This window comes from Artemia franciscana, unplaced genomic scaffold (assembly GCF_032884065.1).
Source record: "Artemia franciscana unplaced genomic scaffold, ASM3288406v1 Scaffold_1989, whole genome shotgun sequence".
Classification (NCBI taxonomy): Eukaryota; Metazoa; Arthropoda; class Branchiopoda; order Anostraca; family Artemiidae; genus Artemia; species Artemia franciscana.
The window spans coordinates 24621-51282 of record NW_027063050.1 but is presented as its reverse complement, the minus strand read 5'-3'; the positions used below and the strand labels follow the sequence as shown (position 1 = coordinate 51282).

General features: G+C 34.0%; 1 protein-coding gene across 1 annotated transcript in view; it reads left to right on the top strand.

The window, feature by feature from the left end:
* Positions 1 to 257: 257 nt before the first annotated feature.
* The window catches only part of LOC136042781 (fibroblast growth factor receptor 3-like), a gene marked incomplete at its 3' end in the record, with an annotated part of 50614 nt that continues 24209 nt past the window's right edge, over positions 258 to 26662 (top strand). Inside the window, exons 1-5 of the mRNA XM_065727733.1 lie at positions 258 to 318; positions 3375 to 3592; positions 11820 to 11904; positions 22075 to 22250; positions 25507 to 25639. Coding sequence (XP_065583805.1) covers positions 258 to 318; positions 3375 to 3592; positions 11820 to 11904; positions 22075 to 22250; positions 25507 to 25639 — 673 coding nt within the window. The remainder of the gene's footprint in view (positions 319 to 3374; positions 3593 to 11819; positions 11905 to 22074; positions 22251 to 25506; positions 25640 to 26662) is intronic.

Below are 26662 nucleotides of genomic sequence, written 5' to 3'. Positions count from 1 at the left end.
GTTGGCTGTGTCATTTACACTGGCTGTTTGGTAATATCTGCTGGTAATAAGTATCTGCAAAAATCTGCTGATAACACATCTTAAAATCCGCTTTAGAAAGGGAAAACACACAATGGGAGATGAGGATAAAAACAACTGTTGGCTGTGTCATTTATACTGGCTGTTTGGTAATATATGCTGGTAACAAATATCTGCAAAAATCTGCTGATAACACATCGTAAAATCTGCTTTAGAAAGGGGAAAACACACAATGGGAGATGAGGATAAAAGCAACTGTTGGCTGTGTCATTTACACTGGCTGTTTGGTAATATCTGCTGGTAATAATATCTGCAAAAATCTGCTGATAACACATCTTAAAATCTGCTTTCGAAAGAGAAAACACACAATGGGAGATGAGGAACAAAGCAACTGTTGGTTGCGTTTAAGCTGGCTGTTTGATTTGATTTTTCGGTTGATGTAACATGTGACCGGCTATAGAATTCTGTAGCTATGGAATTTTCTACCACAGAATCGCAAAATTTCCCGTTACTCGTCTCGGAAAATTCCATGCAAAAATATATGTATTAAATTTGACTTAACAGCCGTATACAAATGCCGTTCGGTCTGATTTCTCAGCTGATGTGACATGCGTCCCAGTGTTCAATTTTCTACCTAAATATTGGAGAAGGTTAACTCTGTACATTTAAGATAAATTTAAAGAAATTTACCCGGGGAAACTTTTTGGATATATAAGTCTAGGTTTCTTTATTTTTTTAAAGATATTTATTTTTTTATATTGGAATTTGTTGTTAGATTAAACTTTATTAGATAACTTTAATTAGTGTGGTGGAGTGAATCCCGTATGAAAGAAAGATAAGGATCATTTACAGTGTTCTTTATTTCTGTTTTGTTGTAGTTTTCTATTTGCTTAATAGGATTATTCCTAGACGCTAAACAAATTTGTCGATAATTGGACTTTTCTCTTTTTTCTAATTTGATTTTGAGCGAGTTGTGTATGTATTGATTTTATCCTAATAGAAATAAAAAGAAATGCAGATATTACTTTCGCAACAAGTTCAAATTAAAATACGGTGATCAAGTCAATTTTTATATTTTGTCTGTACTCGCAATAAATTTAGGTTTTATTCCTGTTTACTCTTGCCGCACTTAAACGTAATATCAACACAATGTCTGTGAAATAGTTCATTCATCAGCTTCATTATCAATCAACATAAAGACAAGAGATAGAAAATCGTAAACAAATTACCTGTAAATGATAATTCCTATGGCCAGTTTAGCATAGATATTACTTACATACTATAAGTCATATTGCTGTCGCTGCAGGGAACTATAAAAAAATATCCAATTATATATATATATATATATATATATATATATATATATATATATATATATATATATATATATATATATATATATATATATATATATATATATATATATATATATATATGGGAAAACATTAAAAAGGAGTTTCGATTTTTGAATTACCTTTATTAACTGTCGAAAGAGTTCGCACCATGGTTTACAATATCTGCCATGTTATACCGTAAAACAATATGCTGATCGGCAGGAGTAACAATTGCCATCAAGAAAAGATTCTGGTATAGTCAATCCATTTAGAACAGTAAACCCTCTAGTTTTAGGAGTCGTAATTTTGCTTGGTGGCGCTTTGCTCCCTAAGCACAAGTGTAGCTCTTAAAAAAAATTGACAATTGTTCTTTTCTTTATTTGGCATATTGATTTATTTGAACCTCATTAATTTATTTGCAACGGTGTATAATTGTGTATCCAATATTCAATCAGAAGAACAATATACTTAGTTTTTATTTGATAGAATTTCTTGAAGTACCGAGGACACAAAGTGAAATTTGATTGTTTGAAATTGTTAAGTTGAAATTAGACTACCCTATCTGTACAATATCACAGCCGTCCATATATTAAAAAAGTAAAACATCAGGAATTCAGTTTTGATGGAAAAGACTTCCGTATGCAGTCGTGCAGTTTTTGGAAGTAGCGGTGTCTAGCTTATAAAAATTAAAAAGGCGTAACTCACCTTTGAGGTGCAGCTGTCTTTGAGAGTCAACAGGTTGTTAATGTTTTAATATTTTGTGGACGAAAACTCTATCCAAATAAATTTTACGGATATATTTTCATGGCTCAGTTTGGCAACACCGCAAAAAATGCGGTATCCCCTTGAAATCTTTATAATTTTGAAGCAACTAAATAAAAAGATTTGCGATTTCCAGGTTTGAATATAACTAAGATGATTCGAGGGCAAAAAGTGTATTTTTTCTTTTTTGATTTCCTGGGTACTCTAAACGAAACAGTGTATTTACCAAGTGTAAGTACAGATGTACTAATATTCACTTTATTGCACGGGGAATAACGGTACAGCGAAACATCATAAAAAAGATCTATATTAAACGACAATCTAATAAATTGGCTAGTATCGTCCACTAAGCATTGTCCCAGCTTTTACTCTGAATGGCTTCTCTCTAGTTTTATGAACAACGTAATAAACAGCTGATCTTAAAAGAGAGTTAGGGGGAAACTTCTCCGCTTGTAAATAGCCCTCGAGAAAATATGTTCACTTTAGAATAAGATAGGTCAAGTCCAACGCTTTTTGTATATGGATATAACTTCATTTTCATGTGGAAGACCCCATTTCACGATTATCTCTTGGAAATAGGGTCTCCTTTACATATCTGTTAACGCAAATATCAGTTGGACGTCTTTATAGATTATTCCAGATGGCTTTGCATTTTAGTTTAATTCAGGAGTGCCAACTTTCAAAAATACAGGAAGGGGGAGGGCAGGCAGTTGACAGTGCTCCATTCACTTTTTTAGCCTGTAAAGATAACAGCAATAGTTATTATACATATATTACTCTCTAAAAGTATGTAATCAGAGTATTTCTAATCAGAGCACTTGGTAAAAAAAAGAATATTCTAAAATACACAACAAAAATAATAGCATAAATAAAAAAACATAAATAAAAAAAGCATATAAATAAAAAAATAAAAAGCATACTGATGATTCAGGACCACGTTTCACTCATCTAACTTCAGGTTAGTTTCTGCTTTTTTAATTTTCGCAGAAAGTTTACTTAGAAAGCAAACTGCTTGCTTCTTTTTGTATGCAAAGGTAATTGTAGACCATCTTCAAAGATCTAATATCGTAATAATTGAGTTTGAACCCTAATACACCATTTCTGAAACTCATTCATAAATATTTAGAGGGTCGACATCATCTGAGCTAGGCCTTATATCCATTCAACAAAAGACACTTGATCCTCTCTAGTTCATTCACTAGTAACATTATACATAAATACGCCTGATTTGACACTTGAAACCCAAATTCACTTATTTAGATCCACCTAATGATGTCAAGATTGAAGGGGTTACAAACGCACCCGTCACAGGGGTCGTTGGTGGATCTGTCCGACTTGAATGCAGAGCTGATTCAGTACCTAAGCCGCATTTTTCGTGGTTTCGAAAGACAGATGGTCAAAAAGAAGCTATACTAATTGGTGAGAAAGCAGGAATGGGCGAGTATTTGGTCTTAAACAATGTCTCCTACAGAGATCAGGTCAGTTTTCCTTTTCATTTGATTAATTCTTATTTAATTTTTTGCCGCTTAATAACGGGCGGACACATAACGGGGGGAATACCTGTGCTCGCCCTAACTTCAAGTGTCTGTTAAATTTTTCCATACTTTCCAAAATTTTCAAATAATTTGCCTTGCTTTGCCGTTTAAATGAACCTAAGCCCCTTGAATATACCCCTTAAAAATTAAAACATTAGCCTTGTCCCATCCAAACTTGATTTGCAATAATTAGCATATACAAAATAAATGATCATCTCCCTTCCAAAATGCCTTGGCTTCGCCTATAGTTCTACACTTTCTAACTTTCTAGCATGTTAATATAATCTACCTGTTTCGGGAGGGGGCTGAAAAACCCACGATTTCAAATAATCCCGCAAAATTTTCAAATAATTTGCTTTGCTTTGCGTTTAAATGAGTCTAAAACCCTTAAATATGCCTTTAAAAATTAAAATATTAGCCTTGTTCCATCCAAACTTGATTTTGCAGTAATTAGCATGCACAAAGTTAATGATCATCTCCCTTCCAAAATGCCTTGGTTTCGGCTATACTTCTGCATTTTCTAGCATGTTAATATAATCCACCTGTTTTGGGAGGGGGTTGAAAAATCAACGACAACCCTTTAAAATAAATTCTTGTGCACCTGCTTGTTGTAATTATTACATTGTTAATTAGAACAAATTAAAAGGAGACTTCAGTTGGTTTTTCGGATGTCAGAACAGAAACGATAATTATACCCAACGCTAAACCATGAAACATATAGCCTATAACCTTATGTTTTTTAGTCGTAATCAGACTAATTTTTTGGCAAAAATGGTGAAAATGAAAAGAAATCCAAAATTTTGTTCTATATGAAGAAATTTTTACTAGATGAAATCGAATAACAATTCATGTACATTTTTATGTTGAAGGAAAGACAGAGTAGTTTTGTTTAGCCTGTTATCCCATTTTTGTACAGCTGCAGCCACAATAGTCTATTCGTAATCTCTAGGCTTTTTACCAGCATCCGCACTAACAATGCTTCAATGAGGAAACAAAAGTGTTTAGCTAGCCAAAACTGTCAGCTAGTAATTCTTAGGAACGCATTAATTAAGCAAAAAATAAAAAAAATACATGGAAAAAAAACATCTGCAAGGCTGATTAGGCTAACCAGTCACTGAAGGTACATCTTTGAAACAAAAAAAATAATTTGCTAACTGCAAGAAATAGTAGTAGTCAGGCATTTTTAGCAATATTTGTAGCGTAGAGACTAATGATTCTGCTCTCCTGCTTTATCAGCTTTAAATGTTGTACTTTAAAATTCTTCAACGATTTTTTTTTCTAAAAACTCGATTTGTTCAAGAAATCTGCTAGATTGTGGTAACACAATTGTTACAATAATTGATAACTGACAATTTGAGGACGAAAAAACTTTGGAACTAAAATTTATGTAAATTTTTCATTAGTCCTTTGGAAGTGGTTTTTGTAAAGGATGCACTAAACAACTTCTTCTCTTGCACTTGATTAGAAAACTTCATACCTAACCCACAATTTCCAATGAAACAATATAGTATTTAGACGTCCGTTTCTACCGCAAGAACTATTCATTTCCTATTGTTTCTAGAGGTAATCTAAACTGAACGCCAGTGATGTTGCATAGAATTCTTGGATTTATAACTTTAGTTATTGATTTTCCCTCTTCAAGTAGTAGCGGATTGTAGATTGAATATAAACATTTTTCATTGTCTCTGATACTTACAATCTTTCAAAGAGCTTTACAATTGAAGGAATTTAACAGAGAAGTGCGGAGAGATGATCTTACCATGGTTAAACACTTTATCTGAAAATTTTAATATTCGTGAATATACTGATAGTAGCTATTTCCCAGTATTATTGATGGTTATAATTTCATTTTTGACTCTTGAATTATCCGATTAATAAGCCTTTGAATCGCACACAAATTGCAGTTATGAGTTACCTTGTAATATACTAATAGAATTTTGGTGTTCAAAACAATTTGGTGTTCGCAGCCAATTGGTGTCCCCGCTCTTTACGCTAAAGTTTGACTCTTTCTCTCAATTCTACTTTATAAAACAGTAAATAACTTTAGCGAAAAGAGCGGGGCGTTGAGGAGGGAATAGCCCCTTTCATACACGGAGTAATTTCTGTTTGTTTTAAGTTTTAATGCCCCTCCTTACTTTCAGTTAAAAAATCTTGTTTCTTTTAATTAAATTTCTGAACGTTTTTGAATTAATGCATGTTTGATTTTGGCTTTCAGCAGATGAATAATTAAAACAAAATTTGCGTCTTAATTTTTTTTTTTTTTGCTAAATGGCTTTCTCTTAGTTTTGATCAGACAATTTTGAGAAAAAGGGCGGGGGAGGAGGCCTAGTTGCCCTCCAATTGTTCGGTTACTTAAAAAGGCAACTAGAATTTTTTATTTTTAATGAAAATTTTTATTAGTAAAAAATGTACGTAACTTACAAATTAACTTACGTGACTAACTTCTATTTTCATATATTTTTATTATGTATATGAGGAGGTTTGCCCCCCTCGTTAATACCTCGCTCCATTGAATGTAGTTGTACTCTGTGTTTTAGGAATCGAGTTTTTCCATGTCCAAGTAACACAACGGTCACCAATACTGGTACCAGTCTCTTACAGGCTCATCAGATTTATGATGTTTCCTATGAATTTCCGGTAAAATTCTAAACGAGCTACTTTTTGATATCTTGGAAAGAGGTTAGGCAAGGAAAATCAAACTTTTAATGGGTGGATCTACAGACTAAAGTATGTCCTGGGAAAGTATTTTGAAGTACCTAGCTCCACTCCTTCTTTTTCTAAAGGGCACTGACCATTGATGACCTTTAAGTAGGCCATCTTCGTTTTATAAAAGTAAAGCATTGCAAAGTAGATCTTCTGTTTAAATGAAGTACAAGAAAACTATTTTCAGCTGTAAACTATGCCCAATCCCAATTTATGAAATTTTAAATATCTGTAAATGCATTATCTAAATCTAGAAAAAAACATTGATATGGCTTTAAATTCTACTCAAATAACTGGAATTGCATTTTTAAAAACTAAAACCAGAGAAAAAGAAACTGAAAACTGAAAATAAGGAATAATATTTTTTTGTCAAAATCCCAATGGGTATAGACATGTCACGTAGACAAAACTCCAGGACTTAGAAATCAGAGAAGGGTTAACATAGTAGATTCATAACAACTTCCCGGAGAATAAAAGGTCCATTCGGGAATAAAACTGTCATTTCCCAAGATTTTGCAGCATCTGCTGCAGTATTTTTCAAATAAAACTTTAGAATAGTATACATTCAAATATCCATCGAAAGTTTTGTCAAGCTTTTGATGGGTAGTAGCTTGGCAACAAATTTCCAATGGGTAGTTACAAGAATAGCTTGACAAAAATTTCCCGGAGTGTGTTTTTAGCCCTGAATTGATTAACTGAAAGTTTCATTTCCCAACCTAACCCCTTTCTAAAGTAGCAAAAAGTAGCTCGTCTAGAAGTTTTCCGAATTCTGCATCTTTAGAAATTGTCAAATATTAATTTTAAAATTTGTGAAATATATTTGTAATCAATAGATAATTTTGCTTTATTTTAGTGCTTTATTTTCAAATGTAAGAATAAAAGTGTCGTTTTAATTTGGGATGTTTTTTTAATCTCTTTGTGAGCACTTGTAGCCTTTGGAGCCAGTAGCCTTGATCCATGAGCAAATTATGGGGGGAGGGAGGCAAAGTCTGTTTTTTCAAAATCTAGGGGATATTTTTATCGATTTTTTCAATGAAAATACCAAAACAGGTAATTTTGTAGGTAAAACCTAGCAATACGAAAAAATCCTGTCAAGTTCCTCTCCTCTGAGGGCTCTTTCACTCTACTTTAGCCTGAACCTTAGGATACTGCTTCTTGTCTGATCTTGCTCTCTTTTGAACAGCTTTAACTGTTCAAGCTGTTCAGCTTTAAGTCGGTTTTTCCGTCGGTTAAACAGCTAAACTAGAGATATAGAGATGATATAAAAGCCCATCATTTTGTTTTATGGGCAGTGAACCACCCAGTTGAAATATTTCACCGACGCTAACGTTTTGGCGCATGAACAGCAGAAAACGAAAAAAAAACTGAAAAAGAAAACGTAAAAACAGTTGCTTTCCAGGCTAGGACATTAATTGTGGTGGTTCATGGTTCGGATGATCAAACAGTTTGTGGTAAGAAACTGTAGTAATGAGCAACCAGGCTCAATAGTAACCAAAACTCTTAAAAATGGAATTTTGATACCAATATATACATCAAACAAATTAGATTTTAATGCTGGTTTTAAATATATTAAATAAAAAAACTAATTTTTTTAGCTGAAAGTAAGGAGCGACATTAAAACTTAAAACGAACAGAAATTACTCCGTATATGAAATGAGTTGTCCCCTCCGCAATCCCTCGCTCTTTACGCTAAAGCTTTAAATTGTTTTAAAAAGTAGAATTGTGGCAGAGTCAAACTTTAGCGTAAAGAGCGAGGGATTGCGGAGGGGACAACTCATTTCATATACGGAGTAATTTCTGTTCGTTTTAAGTTTTAATGTCGCTCCTTACTTTCAGCTAAAAAAATTAGTTTTTTTTATTTAATTTCTGAACGTTTTTGAATTAATGCATGTTTGGTTTTGGCTCTCCGCACATAAACTATTAAAATGAAATTTGTATATTAATTCTTTTTTTGGCTAAATGGCTTTCTCTTAGTTTTGATCAGACGATTTTGAGAAATAAGGGGTGGAGAAGGAGGCCTAGTTGCCCTCCAATGTTTCGGTTACTTAAAAAGGCAACTAGAACTTTTAATTTTTAACGAACGTTTTTATTAGTAAAAAATATATGTAACTTAAGAATTAAATTACGTAACAAACTTTCATAACCTTATATTTTTATTATGTATACGGGGGGTTTTGTACCCTCGTTAATACCTTGCTCTTTACACTAAATTGTAAGTTTTGTCCCAATTCTTTAAGAATGACCCCTGAATCAGAAAGGCCTAGAATAAATAGTTGAAATTACTAAAAATACTTTAGCATAAAGAGCAAGGTATTTATCTCCTCCTAAATACATCGCTCTTTATGCTAAAGTATTTTTAGAACCCCTCATATGCGTAATAATCTCTGTTCGTTTTAAGTTTCAATGCTACTTCTTCCTTTCATTTGAAAAAACGTTTTCATGTTTATTTTTCATTGTTTTCTTATAGTAATGCTAGAGAATCCTGCGCCCTTGTCATTGAATTTTTCTTTCCCTATGACAGATTCCTCCAAGGAAAGATCCTCCAACATAGCCCCCTCTCCTCAGCCCCACCCCCAAACAAAATAAAATCCCCCTGAAAACGTCTGTACACTTCCCAATAACCATTACTATATGCAAACAATGGTCAAAGTTTGTAACTTGCAGCCCCTCCCCCAGGGATTGTGGGGGAGTAAGTCATCCCCAAAGACATAGTCATTATGGTTTTCGACTATGCTGAACAAAATGGCTATCTCAAAATTTTGATCCGTTGACTTTGGGAAAAAAATGAGCGTGGGAGGGGGCCTAGATGCCCTCCAATTTTTGTGGTCACTTAAAAAGGGCACTAGAACTTTTCACTTCCGTTAGAATGAGCCCTCTTGCGACATTATAAAACCACTTGGTCGATACGATGACCCCTGAGAAAAAAAAAAAAAAAAAAAAAAAAAAAAAAAAAAAAAAAAAAAAAAAAAAAAAAAAACACGCACCCGTGATTTGTCTTCTGGCAAAAAATACAAAATTCCACATTTTTGTAGATAGGAGCTTGAAACTTCTACAGTATGGTTCTCTGATACCCTGAATCTGATGGTGTCATTTTCGTTAAGATCCTACGACTTTTAGGGGGTGTTTCCCCCTATTTTCCTAAATAAGGCAAATTTTCTCAGGCTCGTAACTTTTGATGGGTAATACTAATCTTGATGAAACTTATATATTTAAAATCAGCATTAAAATGCGATTCTTTTGATGTAGCTATTGATATCAAAATTCAATTTTTTAGAGTTTTGGTTACTATTGAGCCGGGTCGCTCCTTACTACAGTTCGTTACCACGAACTGTTTGATAAGTTTCATCAAGTTTAGTCTTACCCATCAAAAGTTACGAGCCTGAGAAAATTTGCTTTATTTTAGAAAATAGGGGGAAACACCCCCTAAAAGTCATGTAATCTTAACGAAAATCACACCATCAGATTCAGCGTATCAGAGAACCCTACTGTAGAAGTTTCGAGCTCCTATCTACAAAAATGTGGAATTTTGCATTTTTTGCCACAAGACAGATCACGGATGCGTGTTTATTTGTTTTTTTGTTTGTTTTTTTTTCCCCAGGGGTGATCGTATCGACCCAGTTGTCCTAGAGTGTTGCAAGAGGGCTCATTCTAACGGAAATGAAAAGTTCTAGTGCCCTTTTTAAGTGACCAAAAAAATTGGAGGGCACCTAGGCCCCCTCCCACGCTAATTATTTTCCCAAAGTCAACGGATCAAAATTCTGAGATAGCCATTTTATTCAGTGTAGTCGAAAAACCTTATAACTATGTCTTTGGGGACGAATTACTCCCCCACAGTCCCCATGGGAGGGGCAACAAGTTACAAACTTTGACCTGTGCTTACATATAGTAATGGTTATTGGGAAGTATACAGGCGTTTTCAGGAGGATTTTTTTGGTTGGGGGGAGGGGTTGAGAAGAGAGGGATATGCTGGGGGAACTTTCCATCGAGAATTTGTCATGGGAGAAGAAAATTTCCATGAAGGGAGAGCAGGATTTAATAGCATTATTTAAAAAAAAAACAATTAAAAAATAAATGTGAAAAAGCTTTTTCAGCTGGAAGTAAGGAACAGCAATAAAACTTAAAACAAACAGAAATTATTACCCATATGAGGGGCTCACCTCCTTCTAATACCTCGCTCTTTACGCTAAAGTATTTTTAGTAATTTCAACTATTTATTCTACGGCTTTTGTGATTCAGGGGTCATTCTTAATGAATTGGGATAAAATTTAAGCTTTAGTGTAAAGAGCGAGGTACTGACGATGGGGCGAATCCCCTCATATATTTAATAAAAACATGAGAATACAAAAGTTCTTTTCGTAAGCTAATTTATAAGTTACGTAAATCTTTTACCAATAAAAATATTCGTAAAAAATTAAAAGTTCTAGTTGCTTTTTTAATTAACCAAAAAATCGGAGGGCAACTAGGCTTCGTCCCCCACTCTTTTTTCTCAAAATCATTCGATCAAAATTATGAGAAAGCTATTTAACAAAAAAAAAAATATATATGCAAATTTCGTTTTGATTATTCCTCTGCGGAGAGCCAAAATCAAAACATGCATTGATTCAAAAACGTTCAGAAATTAAATAAAAAAAAAAACAAGTTTTTTCAACTGGAAGTAAGGAGCGACATTAAAACTTAAAACGCACAGAAATTACTTCGTATATGAAAGAGGCTGCTACCTCATTAACGCCCCGCTCTTTACGCTAAAATTTTTTACTGTTTTAAAAAGAAGAATTGAGAGAAAGAGTCAAACTTTAGCGTAAAGAACGGGGCGTTGATGAGATAGCAGCCTCTTTCATATACGAAGTAATTTCTGTGCGTTTTAAGTTTTAATGTCGCTCCTTACTTCCAGTTAAAAAAACTTGTTTTTTTTTTATTTAATTTTTCAAAGGTACGGATTGCACTCCCGGCCAAAGACAAAAAATCAAGAGATCGGTCATTGCGGTCACTGCGCAACGTAGACCATTGTCAGCATGTGAAATTTTTTCTTTTTAAGTTCATGCAAAAACTTTGGGAGAAATATTTTTAAAGATTTCTATTAATTGCATCAGCAAATTGCCCAGGCATAAGCACTTTAGTAATGTAAAAAAAAAATTACTGAAAAAGAAATGAAGCTCCAAATTACTATTTTTAGCTAAAATGGTAATTTTAGCTAAAATTTAATAGTAAAATTACTATTTGCTAAAATGGTAATTTTGCTATGTCAACAAAGAGAAGAATCCCAATTAAAATTCTACCTGTTGTTGAAACATATTCGGTTACATATTTTTACATAAGAAAATATTTACATATTTTACATAATTCGGTTGCATAAGAACATATGCAATAGTTTAGTTATGGATCAAAACAATGTAATATCTAAGGTTTAATATCTATTTTAACGCTTAAATTTAAATATCAAGTATTATTTGATGTGTTTATATTGCAGGGTGAATACTTCTGCGAGGCTTCAAACAAAATCAAAGGCAATATTCGTAAGGCCAGAAGTAAACCAGCTATTTTACGTCTATCTGGTGAGAAGATTTGTTTAAATTATCAACGTTCATTATTATTTAAGATGTTAGTTCTAAACTTTGGTTAATTATTTATTTACTTTCCCTTGGTCTAGGATACAGGTTGAGTGCAGGTCTCTCTGGTACAGAAACATGGAAGAATGTTGTCTTTCACTGGGTGTTGTCTTTAGTCCTAAAAGTGGCTACTTCAAGCCAAGTCTTGCTTACTTTGGAGTACCGTCTAGATTGATGGTTAGATAGTAAAATGTATCCCCTTGAATTACATGCAAATGGATAAAATACTGGATATATATCCTTCAGGGCTATTGCTAGCACAAAAGCGTCGAACTGACATTTCAATTTCAGGATCTTTTTTTTACAGTATTACGTAGCAAGCCTGTCGCCCAAACTTGCTGCAGCTGGAATCGAACCCAGACCCGTATTGCCAAGCAGACTACCAATCTACTGTGCTACCAAGGGGTCACGCAAATTGAAGTTGATTTAATTGAATTATCTCGTGGCACGTTTATGATATTGATACAGTTTTGATGGTCATACAAAATTTGGTTTTAAGTCGTTTGGTGACCTATCGTATCTGTAATCGGAGCATCGCATGTGTTTCTTCTGGATGGAGCCCTGCAGATCATTTCATTTGAGATGGCTAACATTATGTGTCTATCGTTGCAGCTCCTAGCCACTTAAACAAAACAGGGATTTGTTTTTTGTAATATTTTACTCAAGTGTTTTTTTTATTGTCTAAACTAGAATAACATCAATTACAGAATTCAGTTCCAGAGCTAAAAAAAACATCAGTTCCGGTGGGATGACAAACATTATGTATTTATTATTGTAGCTCCTAGCCCATTTAAAAAAATACAGGGGTTGGCTTTTTATAAATAATTTATGTAAAGTTTTTCATCGCCTAAGTTAAAAAAATCCGTTCCAGAATTCAGTTCCAGCCGGACGACTAACATTATGTATTTACCATTATAGCTCCTAGCCACATTTTTCTCGAGCTTTTTTTTTTTTTTTTTTTTTTTTTTTTTTTTTTTTTTTTTTTTTTTTTTTTTTTTTGCCTAAGCTAAAAAGGAACACTTTGCTCAGTTTAGTACCCTGGTAAGTGTCTGGTATCCTGTCCCGGTAAGTATCTTGTTAAAACAAATTATCTACTCTTCCTCCATGTTCTTACCAAGGTGTTATTAGGCCTAAACCTCAAAATTGCTTTAGCAGGGCACTGACTTGAACTTCTTAGTAAGGTATATTTAAATACGATACCTCATTATGGAGTATGTCGTTGCGATATTTTCCAACAATATAAGGATTTCTGAGTTCAAGATAGTTCAGAGTAAAGTTTAGTATTCAAAGCAAAGATTTTCCCAGGAAGCAGGGAATTATTTCAAATGTTTTTGTTTATTGGGTGAGATATATCGATGAGGCTTTAATCGTAAAAAGTCTATGCTTCTATTAACATTCCAAAAATAGAGACTTTGCTACTGAAATCGTTAAAAATAAACATGGATGTTTAAATAATCGATCTGCTACTTGAAATATTTGTGAATACGTTTGTTAAAGCTACGATAGAATACTGCTTCCATTTCAAACAATTCGTGGTAACGAACTGTAGTAAGGAGCGACCCGGCTCAATAGTAACCAAAACTCTAAAAAATGGAATTTTTATGCCAAAAGTTACATCAAAAGAATCGCATTTTAATGCTGATTTTCAATATATAAGTTTCATCAAGATTAGTCTTACTCGTCAAAAGTAACGAGCCTTAGAAGATTTGCCTCATTTTAGAAAATAGGGGGGAATACCCCTTAAATGTCATACGATCTTAACGAAAATCACACCATCAGATTCAGCGTATCAGAGAACCTTATTGTAGAAGTTTCAAGTCCATATCTACAAAAATGTGGAATTTAGCATTTTTTGCCAGAAGACAAATCACGGATGCGTGTTTATTTGTTGTTGTTTTTTCCAGGGGTTATCGTATCGACTCAGTGGTCCTAGAATGTCTTAAGAGGGCTCATTCTAACGGAAATTAAAAGTTCTAGTGCCCTTTTTAATTAACCTAAAAATTGGAGGGTACCTAGGCCCCCTCCCGCGCTAATTTTTTCCCCAAATCCACCGGATCAAAATTCTGAGATATCCATTTTATTCACCATAGTCGTGTAACCTAATAACTATGTCTTTGGGGACGACTTACTCTCCCGCAGTCGCCGTGGGAGGGGCCGCAAGTTACAAACTTTGACCTGTGTTTACATATAGTAATGGTTACTGGGAAGTGTACAGACGTTTTCAGGGAGATTTTTTGGTTTGGGGGAGAGTTGAAGGGGGTTTAAGTGGGAGGATCTTTCAATGGAGGAACGTTTTATTGGAAAAGAGACTTTCAATGGAGGGAGTGCAGTATTTTCTAGCACTATTTAAAAAAAACAATGAAAAAATAAATATGAAAAGTTTTTTCTACTGAAAGTGAGGAGCAGCATTAAAACTTAAAACGAAACTTAAAACCTCCTCGTAATACCTCGCTCTTTAGGCTAAAGTATTTTTAGTAATTTCAACTATTTAGTTTACGGCCTTTGTGATTCAGGGATCATTCTTAAGGAATTGGGACAAAATTTAAGCTTTAGTATAAAGAGCGAGGTATCGACGAGGGGTGAGCCCCCTCATATACGCAATAAAAACATACGAATATGGAAGTTCGCTACGTAAGTTAATTCGTAAGTTACGTATATTTTTTACGTATGAAAACGTTCGTAAAAAATTAAAAGTTATAGTTGCCTTTTTAAGTAATCAAAAAAATGGAGGGCAACTAGGCCTCCTCTCTCGCTCCTTTTTTTTCAAAATTTTCCGATTAAAACTATGAAAAAGCCATTCAGCCCAAAAAAAATTAATATGCAAATTTCGTTTTGATTATTTATGCGTGGAGAGTCAAGATAAAATAAAATGCATTAATTAAAAAATGTCCAGAAGTTTTTTTAAATGAAAGTAAGGAGCGACATTAAAACTTAAAACGAACAAAAATTACTTCGTATATGAAAGGGGCTGCTTCTTCATCAACGTCCCGCTCTTTACGCTAAAGTTTTTCACTGTTTTAAAAAGTAGAGTTGAGAGAAAGAGTCAAACTTTAGCGTAAAGAGCGGGACGTTGATGAGGAAGCAGCCATTTTCATATACGAAGTAATTTTTGTTCGTTTTAAGTTTTAATGTCGCTCCTTACTTTCATTGAAAAAAATTTATTTTTTTTAAATTAATATTAAGCTTGTGTTTGGATGCATGAACAGTATGACATAAAACTTGTAGATCTTAAGCTAGTGGTTTCAATTGTGGGGAGGCAGGAAGCTGGCAGGGGTACCTGTGTACTTCCAGTACTTCCATTAAAACTTGCGAAAAAACGACAAATTTGCCCCCTGTAGAGTTTGCAAATTAACGCCACTACCCTGGGCTTTGAACAAGGGACAGTCTTTCCTAGTAAATATTGTGTTATAGCACCTTTTGTTACTTACAACTTTCATGACATAATTATATTAAAAAGGTAATATAAATCGATTGATAATTACAAAGAGGTCTGGAAACAATAAAAAAGAAAAAAAGGGCGTATTTACTTATTTGATGAATCTGTTCTGTGAATCTCCAGATTTACAATAAGCATATTTTGAATTGGCTGGAAAACCATCTGGGTGTTCACTTTTTTCTTCTGGCATGTCTAGCTCGACAATGGTGGTCTTAGAAAAATGAGTGACGACTCATTCAAAACATGATGTTCCAAAGTAAGTGCTTTTTATAATTAGACATCTTCAGTGTCAGCTGAAGATGGCATTTATGATCAAACTTTACGAGAAACATTACAAACGAAATTACGCAAATTCAAAGTGGAAAAAGCAGCATTAAGGTGTTGTTAGAATCGCACTTTTAGAAAAACCTTTAATCGGATTGTTACAGGAGCAACATACTGTTCTTGTCGTACATAAAGCTCACGACTGACATTTTTAGATCGTTTCTGAGAAAATCTCGAAAATCCTTCACTAAGATACTTTCCAATGAGAGATCAGCAAGCAGATGTGGGTTCAACCGCTCTTCGATCCTTCAAGTCAACGTTACTTTGCTAATCCTCCGTTTGAGGACTTGACAAATATTTTTTGGCAAAAATGTCAGAAGTTTGAAAATATTAGGGTACATACGACCTTTAAGCGTGACAGTGATACTATTTGAAATGAATTCATATTAGATTTCCACAGCCTAAATGCTGTTACCTGACATTTTTAGTTTCTTAACTTTTTTTCCAATAGTTTTTTAACTGTTTATTAATAACAATCAAAAGCTTCTGAACCTCTTTTTCAGTTTTTTGTCCTCTTCAAAAGTTTAGGGCGCACTATATACAGTATAATTCCACAGTCCATGTGCATTGATTTCCTGTATGAAATGAAGAAACTGCAATAAGGACTAGATTTTTTTTTTAACTACTGGGTGGCCTAAGCGTCCTGGGGCTACGAAACATCGATTCTGGATTTTATTGGATAAGCCAATATGGTAACTTGTATGGTGGTTGAACTGATGTCGTTTTATTAGGCACCGTAAATGTGCTTTGGAAATGGTTAACGAAATAAAGCATAAATGGAGCGAATAAGTAACTGCAAAATAAATTAAGCTCAATTCCGTCAAATACAACTTTTTTGCGAATTACTGCGTGCCCTTATGGTTGTCAACCACAAGGATTAACTTCTGGTAAATAATTCATCATTGATGTTTGAACAGAAATAGGATTTATGCCATTGTTTCATGCTGTGTAAATTAGTGGTTACAATTAATAAATTTGGACTTTAGTGCCAATTACTTTTAAGAATATAACAGTATATCCCTTTCGTTGAATTCCATGTGGTCAGGGCCATATCAAGAATTTTTTTGGGGAGGGGGCAACAAAAAAAAATTACAAAACACACCAAAGATTTGTTTATATGCATTTTGTTACTTTTTTACGAGTCAAACAAAAATTTCGGAGTGGGGTTCAAACAGAGTGCCCTTACACCCTCCCCCCTCAGTATGGACCTATGTGTGATTGTCATACGCATTGATTGCAACAGGATACGGCTCAAATCCAGGCCATCGCCAAAACATCAAGATACCTCTTCCCCCAATATTATGCGCGTTTTGATGAAGGTTTTTTCTATTGTTAACCCCCACTGCTGCTCCTGGGGCCATCAACAATAATAAATAATTAATCAAACGGAGATACTATCATTTGATAGGTAGAATTCGGCACTTAGATACGCAAAAAGCAAAATAACGTGCCAAGTGAACATATGCGTGAGCTATGGATATTTCCCCTCTCTCCTGGTTTATCGCTTTAATCTTCCCCTGTGTCGATTTCAGTATATTGCTACAATCAGGCCTACTTAATGGCGCCGTTTATCTTAGTTGTCATTTAGTTGTGAATTTTTCGATATAATTGTATAGCGGAGACACAGAGACTATACTTGTAAATAATTTTGTGGCTCAAATATATTTTGGTCTTTTTAATAGCTTTTAGTCTAATTTTAAAACAAACAAACAAGTTTTGGGTTTGTTTTCTGGTTCAAAATTTGACACATTTTGCAACAAGCAAATTCAGCAACGGGTAAAACTTTGAGGCTATTTGGTTTGAAACTTGTACAGTTGGGTTCTCTGATACACTGAATCTGATGGTGTGATTTTGTTAAGATTCAATGACTTTTAGGTGGTGTTTCTCTCTATTTTCTAAAATAAGGCAAATTTTCTCAGGCTCTTAACTTTTGATGGGTATGACTAAACTTGATGAAACTTATATATTTAAAATCAGCATAAAAATAAAATTCTTTTGATGTAACTATTGGTATCAAAATTCCGCTTTATAGAGTTTTGGTTACTATTGAGCCGGATCGCTTTTTACTACAGTTCGTTACCACGAACTGTTTGATACGCTCAAAGAATAGTTGGATCTGTTGAAACAGACAGACCATTAGCATTGGTATATGACCATTGGCGACACAAAAATAAACCAATTCAGTTCAAGGACTAAAACTAAAACTACTGTCAAGAGTACACAAAACTTAATTCATGGTCGAATAAGCCCTCTTCAAACTTTCTGTACTCACTCATTCTATCGCCGTGTGGTAGACACAATTCACTGAGCAAAAGTCGATACTGTTGTGTTAACATTGAAATTTGATCAACTTGTTTGTTCACCATAGTATAAAAAACGCATTGTAGGCCTCAGAGCTTAACAAAATATTATTTCTTTTCCCCTTGTTTTGGACTGCCGTTTCGTGCATAAGGCTAACCTTTGTATTTATTTGTTTGACAGACTAATATCTGACCTTAGAAAATAGTAATAAACAATTGTCATAGAAACGAAGTGGGGGGTCTGATTTTTTCTTCCCTAGGGGTTTGATTTTTCAATTTCTTCTCATGTATATTTCAGTACCGTTTGACTAAGCCGTTTTAAAAATATTCGGAAATATTGTTAGAATTATGTTGAAGTTTGGTAATCTTTAGACATGACAAACAAAACAGATAAACCTGAGTTACTGAAATAACAAGCGATTTGGTTCTCTTGAAAATAAAAGGAAGTCAATCAATATTAAAATCTTTTAAGGCGGTTATGAAGCTCTCGTAGTCTTTAAGTGAGCTTAAGGAGGGTGTCAATCCCATACTTTTTTATATAGTTCCTGTTCATTTTAAAGCACAAGCGTTTTTTCGGGGGGGGGGGGTAATTGACCTTTCCCCTCCCCCAATATTTCAAAAAATTTTTTTTTTTTTATTTTACACAAGACAACATAATTATCCCCCAAAAGATTTTGAAAAATGCATTTCGCCCCTTTCTACACTTTCATGAATTGACTCCTCTTGTTTTGGGTAACTTTTCCTCATTCCTAGTCCTGTTCATTTTGTTTGGCTTCATACACGAGTTATGTATTGCTCGTTTTTTTTAGTCTTGGCATTTCTCATTGCTTTTTCTTTGAAAAATCTTATTTTCTTATTATCAAGTTTGAGTGCATTTATTATTGAATTTAGGTTAGATTAATATTATAAATTAAATAAAAAGAAGTTTTTTCAACTAAAAGTAAGGAGCAACATCAAAAATTGAAACGAACAGAAATTATTACGCATATGAAGGGGTTCCCCCTCCATAGCACCTCGCTCTTGACGCTATGGTTTTTTAGTATTTCTAAAAAAGCTTCTTATTGTTCTAATTACACGACCCTTTGTGTTTCAGGAGTCGTTCTTAAGGAATTGAAACCAAATTCAAACTTTAGCGGTAAGAGCGAGGTGTTGAGCAGGGGGCAGCCCTATTCATATACTTAATAATTTTTGTTCGTTTTAAATTAAAATGTTGCTCCTTACTATCAGTTGAAAAAGCTTGTGTTTTTATTAGTTTCTGATCGTTTTTGAAATAATGCCAGGAAATCTGACTGCTCCTCCGCGGATAATTACCCCTCCTCACGGAATTATCCTCTAGTCTAGAAAATTCAATTCCGGACAATTTACCCCGGAAAATTAGCCTTAATATCTCCACGCGTAAAATTGAAACGGAAAAGAGAAAGCAAGACATAAAATAATTTTGGTATATGGATTATGCCAAATCCCCCACTGTTAAATTTCCACCGAAAAGTTCACTCCCTGGAGACCTTCTCCCCTTGGAAAATTCCCCCGTGGACGAACCCCCCTGCATAAAATTCGCCCCCCACCCGAAAATGTATACATAGTTCAATAACAAATTTGATGTGTAAACAATGGGCAAATTTTATAGCTTAAGAACCTTTATCCAAAGGTAAAGTTATTGGGCCTTTCAACTATGATGAACAAAATGGTTATCTTAAAATTTTGATCAAGTGATTTTGGGAAAAAGGGGTGAGGGAAGGGGCCTAGTTGCCCTTGAATCTTTCTGGTACCTTAAAAAGGACATCAGATTTTTTAATTTCTCTTCAAATGAGTCCTTTCCCAATGTTCTAGGACCCGTGGGTCGATATGATCACCCTAGAAAAATAACTAATAAACACACAACCGTGATCGTTCTTTTGGCAAAAATAGAAATTTTCACATTTTTGCAGATAGGAGTTTGAAACTTCTACAATAAAATTCCTTGATACACTAAATCTAATGATGTTATTTTCAGTAATATTCTTCGACTTTTATAGGGTGTTTCCCTCCTTTTTCGAAAATAAGGCAAATTTTTTCAGGTTGGTAGCCTCTGATGGGTAACAATAAGATTAACGAAGCTTTTATATTTAGAATCAGCATAATAAGCCAATTTCTTTGATGTATCTATTGGTATCAGAATATCCTTTTTTTAGAGTTTCGGTTACTATTGAACCGCGTCATTCCTTACTTACAGTTCGTTACCACGGACTATTTGAAAGATTACAACTATTATGATGGAAATGAGATGAGAAGATGTAAAAGTGTGAGTTTTTTACTGGTTTAAAAAGTAAAGTTAAGAGAATAAGTCAAACTTTAGCGTAAAGAGCGGGGCGTTGAGGAGGAAAAGCCCCTTTCGTATACGGAGTAATTTCTGTTCGTTTTAAATTTTATATCGATCCTTACTTTCAGTTAAAAAAATTTTTCAATAGATCAAAATTCGATGGAAGCCAAAATATTGTTAAGTTCTTTATTAGATGAAAACAGTTTCCACGAATGGTTGTATGCGCCAAATGACCTGATTAAAACTATCTTAATCATATGTTAACAGCGAAGTGGGCTCTGTGTGTTATTAAATAAATAAAAAACACTTTAAGTTGTTTTTTTTACATTAAAAAAAGTTACTTATTGTTCTAATTAAATGACCCTTGTGTTTTAGGAGTCATTTTTAAAGAATTGGAAAAATTTAAACTTTAGCGTAAAGAGCGAGGTGTTAAGGAGGAGTTCTGGCAATTTTCTCCAGTATACAATTTCCCCTGTAAATTTCACCCCTGGAAAATTTCTTCTCCATGGAAAATTCTCCCCATGCAAAGTCCTCCTCCCAGCATAACATGTGTCCTCCCCTCCTCACCCAAAAAATGTATGTATACTTTCCAAAATACTAATACTATACAAATACTATACGTAAACAATGGGCAAATTTTATAACTTGGAGACCTTTCCCCAGGGGTTCTGGAGAGGGGGTCCTGTTAGCTCCAAAAATATAGTTATTAGGCCTTTCAACTATGTTGAAAAATGGCAATCTTTGAATTTTAATTGGACAATTTTGGGAAAAAAGTGCCGTGGGTGGGGGCCTGGGTGCCCTCCAATATTTTTGGTCACTTAAAAAGGGCAGTAGAACTTTTAATTTCTGTTCTAATGAGCCCTCTCCAGTTGTTCTAGGCCCACAGGGTCGATACGATCACCCAAAGAAACAAATTAAAAAAAAATAATCGATAAATAAACACGCATTCGTGATCTTTTTCTGGCAAAAATTACAAAATTTTACATTTTTCCAGATAGGAGCTTGAAACCTCGAGAGTAAAATTCTCTTATATTCTGAATCTGATGTTGTGATTTTCATTAAAATTTTATAAATTTTGGAGGTTCTTTCCTCCTTTTCTGGAAAATCAGGCAAATTTTCTCAGGCTCGTATCCTTTGATGGATATAAATAAAACATAATAAAACAAATATAATTAAAATCAGCACGAAAATAATATATATATATATATATATATATATATATATATATATATATATATATATATATATATATATATATATATATATATATATATATATATATTGGTATAAGAGTTCTGTTTTTCAGAGTTTCAGTTGCTATTGAGCCGGGTCGCTCCTTACTTACAGTTCGTTTCCACAAACTGTTTGATGTATTTATTATTCCCTGTTTTCAATAAGGCAATTCGTATGGAAAGAGATTTATTGTTTCTAAGTGAAGAGCTACTAATACTAGAACCGAGGCTAAGAGTATTTAGGTGAAAATCTAGCATCTAATGCAAACTAGTTAGCACATTTTTACCATTGTTAACAATAATAATTAACAATAATCCATTCATTTTAAAATGGATCCATGTCTTGTGTCGTAACAATTACAACGTTACAAAAGAGCATTTTTACGGTCCCCTTGCCGCCCTACTGTCAGCCGCGTTGCCGACCTCTATGAAACTTAACCCCAGAGTCAACCCCAATAGCACCCTAGTTATAAAATAAAATGATCATCTGTTTGTCGGAACCGTGACATACATTTCTGATTTTAGGACCTCCTGAAATTGGGCCACGATTTTCGGAAAGAACCATTACTGTGGAGCTGGGTAAAGACACCACAATTCACGTGGAATTCTGCGCAGAACCAGCACCTCACCATCTTTGGAGGATGGGAAGTACTGTTATTACAGAAGGGAATGGAAAGTTTACCCCTTTAGCCCTCGTTCCTGTAAGGTTTACTTTTGATTTTGTTATAAGTTACTGCAAAATTATTTTTCAGAAAGCTTAATATAAATAAATGAAAAAAAAAACATCCAAAAAGGGGGAAACTGTCTTTATAAACGTCTTACTATCAAAGGTTTGCAGATTATTATTACAGGTTTAAATTGGCCTGCTTAATTTTTATCAGTGTTCCTTTTAATAATTGATGTTTATATGTATATCGAAGATAGCATTTTGAGAATGTGGAAATTTCAACTCTATGATTTAAACCCTTGTAGAGTTAAACCAAGAAGCTTTTTTTGAGAATTGTTCTCCAAAATGAGAAACTTACAGTTCATTAAAAATTTCAAGTTAGAGATGTCTTATAACGAATATGCATTACTATCAACACTATAATAAATTGTCTTAAGAAATTTTCATTGCCAATTCTTAAAATATTTCTATTGATCCTGACATGCCACTGCCCTACGTATTTTCTTCCCCTCAAATTAAGTGAATATTAACCAATAATTACGTCTATACTATAACTAAATTAAGTGAAAAAAAATTATGGCTTTCTATTTTAAACCGTGTAATCCTTTTTCATTATTTACCATCAGTGACGCTTCTATCCTTTTTTTTTGTTTATTTGGTAAAAATAGTGGCTTATCTAGCCCAGAAAGTAAATTTACCCCGAAAGATGTGCTTTTCAGCTCAAGACCTAATCTCCATGTTAACCACCTTCCCTAATCACACCATCAAAGGCCATATTACTGGGTTCTACCATCACTGATGTTGTAGTTGTTTCAGTGTGGTGGGACAAGCACCCCCTTCCCTCTAAACGTCTATCATGTTACAAAAAGGAAAAGCAGAAATACTATAAATACTGTATTTAGGTACTTACATGTTATAGCGACCACACTTTGTTCTTGATCTATAATGAAACCAATTTTATATGTCTACTCGGAGATAGTCAGCATAGCCTGTGAGAGATAGACGGTATCTAATACAGATTTATTGTAATTAGATTATTAATTATCTGTTGTAGTATAAACAATTTTGCTACTAAAGTGTCATATTTTCATCATATTTTGATATATTTCATTAAGATTAACCTAACTTCAGTTTTTTGGTGTGGTCAGTATAACAAGTAAGTGCCGATATTTATGTTTTCATTGTTTTTGTTAATTACTAATACTACTGCTACGTCTTACAACTACTTGAAGTTAACACAAGTGTGCATACACCTCCTCTACCAGGCTCTATTCAGTGCTTAACTCTTTGCTCTCTCTCTCTCTCGTCAGGACTCTATTTCTTTATAACCTTTTTTTTTACCTCTTCTCAACCCATACAAAAACGCCCTGCTTTTCCTTTGGCTCCTGCTGGATCACCAAAAAGCACAATTTTTGGAAACCTATCCTCTCCCGAAAGTTAAGCCTTTAATCTATCGTAACAAGATTTCATCAGAACCCGATTGATACTGAAATCTTGGTAAATTCTTTAATAGATAAAATAAAAAACAAAGTTTTTCAACTGTAAGTAAGGAGCAACATTAAAACTTAAAACGAACAGAAATTATTACGTATACGAGGGGGTTCAACCCCTATTCAATACCTCGCTCCTTATACTAAAGTTTGAACTTTGTTCCAACTTTTTATGAATGACCCCTGAATCACAATGATCGTTTAATGTGAGGCCAACCCCCTCACATACGTTATAACTTCTGTTCGTTAATTTTTAATGTTGCTCCTTACTTTCTGTTGAAAAAATTTACTTTTTTGTGATCATTTTTTTTAATAAAGCTGGAAAATCCGGTGCCCCCTACATAGAAAACACCCTTCCCCCATTAAAACTTCCTCCATGGAAAGATCCTCCCGTGTAACCTCCGATCCCCCCGCCAGAAAAAAAATCCCCACTGAAAACGTCTGTATACTTTCCAATAACCAATACTATGTATAAATAACGAGCAATGTTCATAGCTTGCAGCCCTTCCCCCGGGGACTGCGGGGGATTAAGTCATCCTCAAAGACATAGTTATTGGAATCGACCATGATGAAACTAACAGATATTTCAAAATTTTGATTGGGTGACTTTGGGAAAAATGAGCGTGAGAGGGGGTCTAGTTGCCCTGCAATTTTTCCGGTCACTCAAAAAGGGAACTTGAACTTTTAATTTCTGTTCGAACTAGCCCTTACGTAATATTCTGGGACCACTGGCCCCATACAATGACCCCTGGGGAAGAAAAAAAAAAAAAAACACGCATCCGTGATCTTTCTTCTGGCCAAACATATAAAACTCCGCATTTTTTCAGATAGGAGCTTGGAACCTCTATATTAGAGTTTTTTGATGCGCTGATTATAATTCTGTGATTTTCATTAACATTATATGGCTCTTAGAGGTTTCCACTTTCATTTCGAAAATAAGGAAAATTTTCCCAGGCTCGTAAATTTTGATGGGTATGACTAAACTTATTCCAATCCAATTCAATCCAAGTATTGTATCCAGTATGACAATCCAATTCTTTAGATGTATGTATTGGTTTCAAATTTCCGTTTTTTTTTTTTTTTAACTTAGGTTTTTATTGAGCCGGGTCGCTCCTTACTTATAGTTCGTTACCACAAACTGTTTGATAGAAACAGCTTCCATGAATGGTTTTGTAGACTTAATAATATGATCTAAGCTATCCTTACCATCATAGGAAAATCTAATTTTAGGCTGATTTCATATACATAAAATTTTCTAATTTTGAGTTTACTCACACAAAAACCCCTACTAAATTTTTACATTCCTTTGAGTTTTCATTTTTTTTCTTAAATTAAATATTTTTAAGATTTACGTATTTTTATCATGCAACTAATCTAGATATACAATCTTTCAGATGATTGCGACCAATCCTTAAAACATTCCATTGAAGGTAGTGTTCCTTGCAACCCTTTTAAAGTTCCCCAAGTTGGACCATGTGACCTAGGAACGTTCCCAGTGGGTCCCCCCTGGTATCTTAAATTTGTGTTGAATCTCAGGGGACTTCTCATTCAAATTATCAAATAAAATTTTATTTTTTATTGTTGCTCCCCTCTGAAAATTTATTTTGTTACCCCCCCCCCCCAAAAAAAAAGCTCCTAGATGTGTGCTCAACTAGACCGTTTTCTTTACAGTGGCTTCTAGCCTCTTAATTCTTCTTCTAATGCATCTTTCTATAATTCTAAATTCCTTTTGACTAAAAAAAGGGAAGCTGTGTCTTGGAAGTTATACTAATTACTTATTTAAAATTATCTCACTAATAGACGAGAAGGCCTTCGTGCTATGAAGCCAAACTAGCCATCCAACGGGTGGAATTAGAAGACGCCGGAACGTACGAGTTCCATGTCGACAACAGCCGAGGATCAGCTCACGCGACGATTTCTCTTCGCGTAGCAGGTAAATAGGGTTTCATTCCTTTGTTTATTGTTACTATCTGTCCAAAAATTAGTAATATTATTATTATTTCGTAATTATTGTTCTTACTATTACTGTTTATAGTATTATTTTTTACTCTTTATTTTACTACTATATTATTTTCATAGTCTTTTTATTAATCGTTATTCAGTTCATATTTTGCTCATACTTCCTTTTTATTACTTTATTTTCAGAAGATGTGCCTGTTTTCCTTCATAATGTTCTAATCCGGTTATTAGATATCCTGGAGTTCTTTGGCTGCATTTTTATTCACCCTAGCAATCGTGTTTCTATCACACATTCTGTTGCTTCTAAGTGAATAATATTTTCATGGCCCGAGAATAGCTCCGTTTTTCCTCTTTGTATTTCTATCCAAAATATTCTATGATACTATAATCGAGGTATAAACAATTCAGTAAGAAATGTACTATTTTTCTCTTTTAATTCCGGAAAACAAAGTTTTTAAGTGGTTGTTCAGTCAGAAAGATAACAAAATTAAGATAGTGAGCAGAATTATATTGATTATTTTACAATGTTAATAGTAAACAGAATTGATCAGTATTATAAAAAAAAAAAAATCATATCGTTTAATTGACGGAAAGTTGACAAAATCACTTTAAGTTTACTGGCTGCTGTTGCTACTAATAGCCAATCACAGCCAAAACCACCTGAAACCAGTACAACCAGGGGTGTCAATTCACAAATTTTAAGGGAGGGCAAAGATATTTTTGATTTTTATTAAAATAAACATAAGAAAATAGCTTTACAAATCTGGGAGGGAGGGCATTTTTTCGTTTTCATCGGCTTTTTCTTGATAATGTAAAGAAAATGCAATTTTGAAAATCTTGGGGGGGAGTTTGGGCTTTTTCTTTTTCAGTTAGAAACGCCAAATAAGGGTATTTTTCAAAATCTAGGGAGCGATTTCTCCCCATGCCTCCCCCTAGTGCCCTTGACCGCACTGTACAGCTGCAATTGGCCATAATTATCAGAAGAGTCATCACTTCT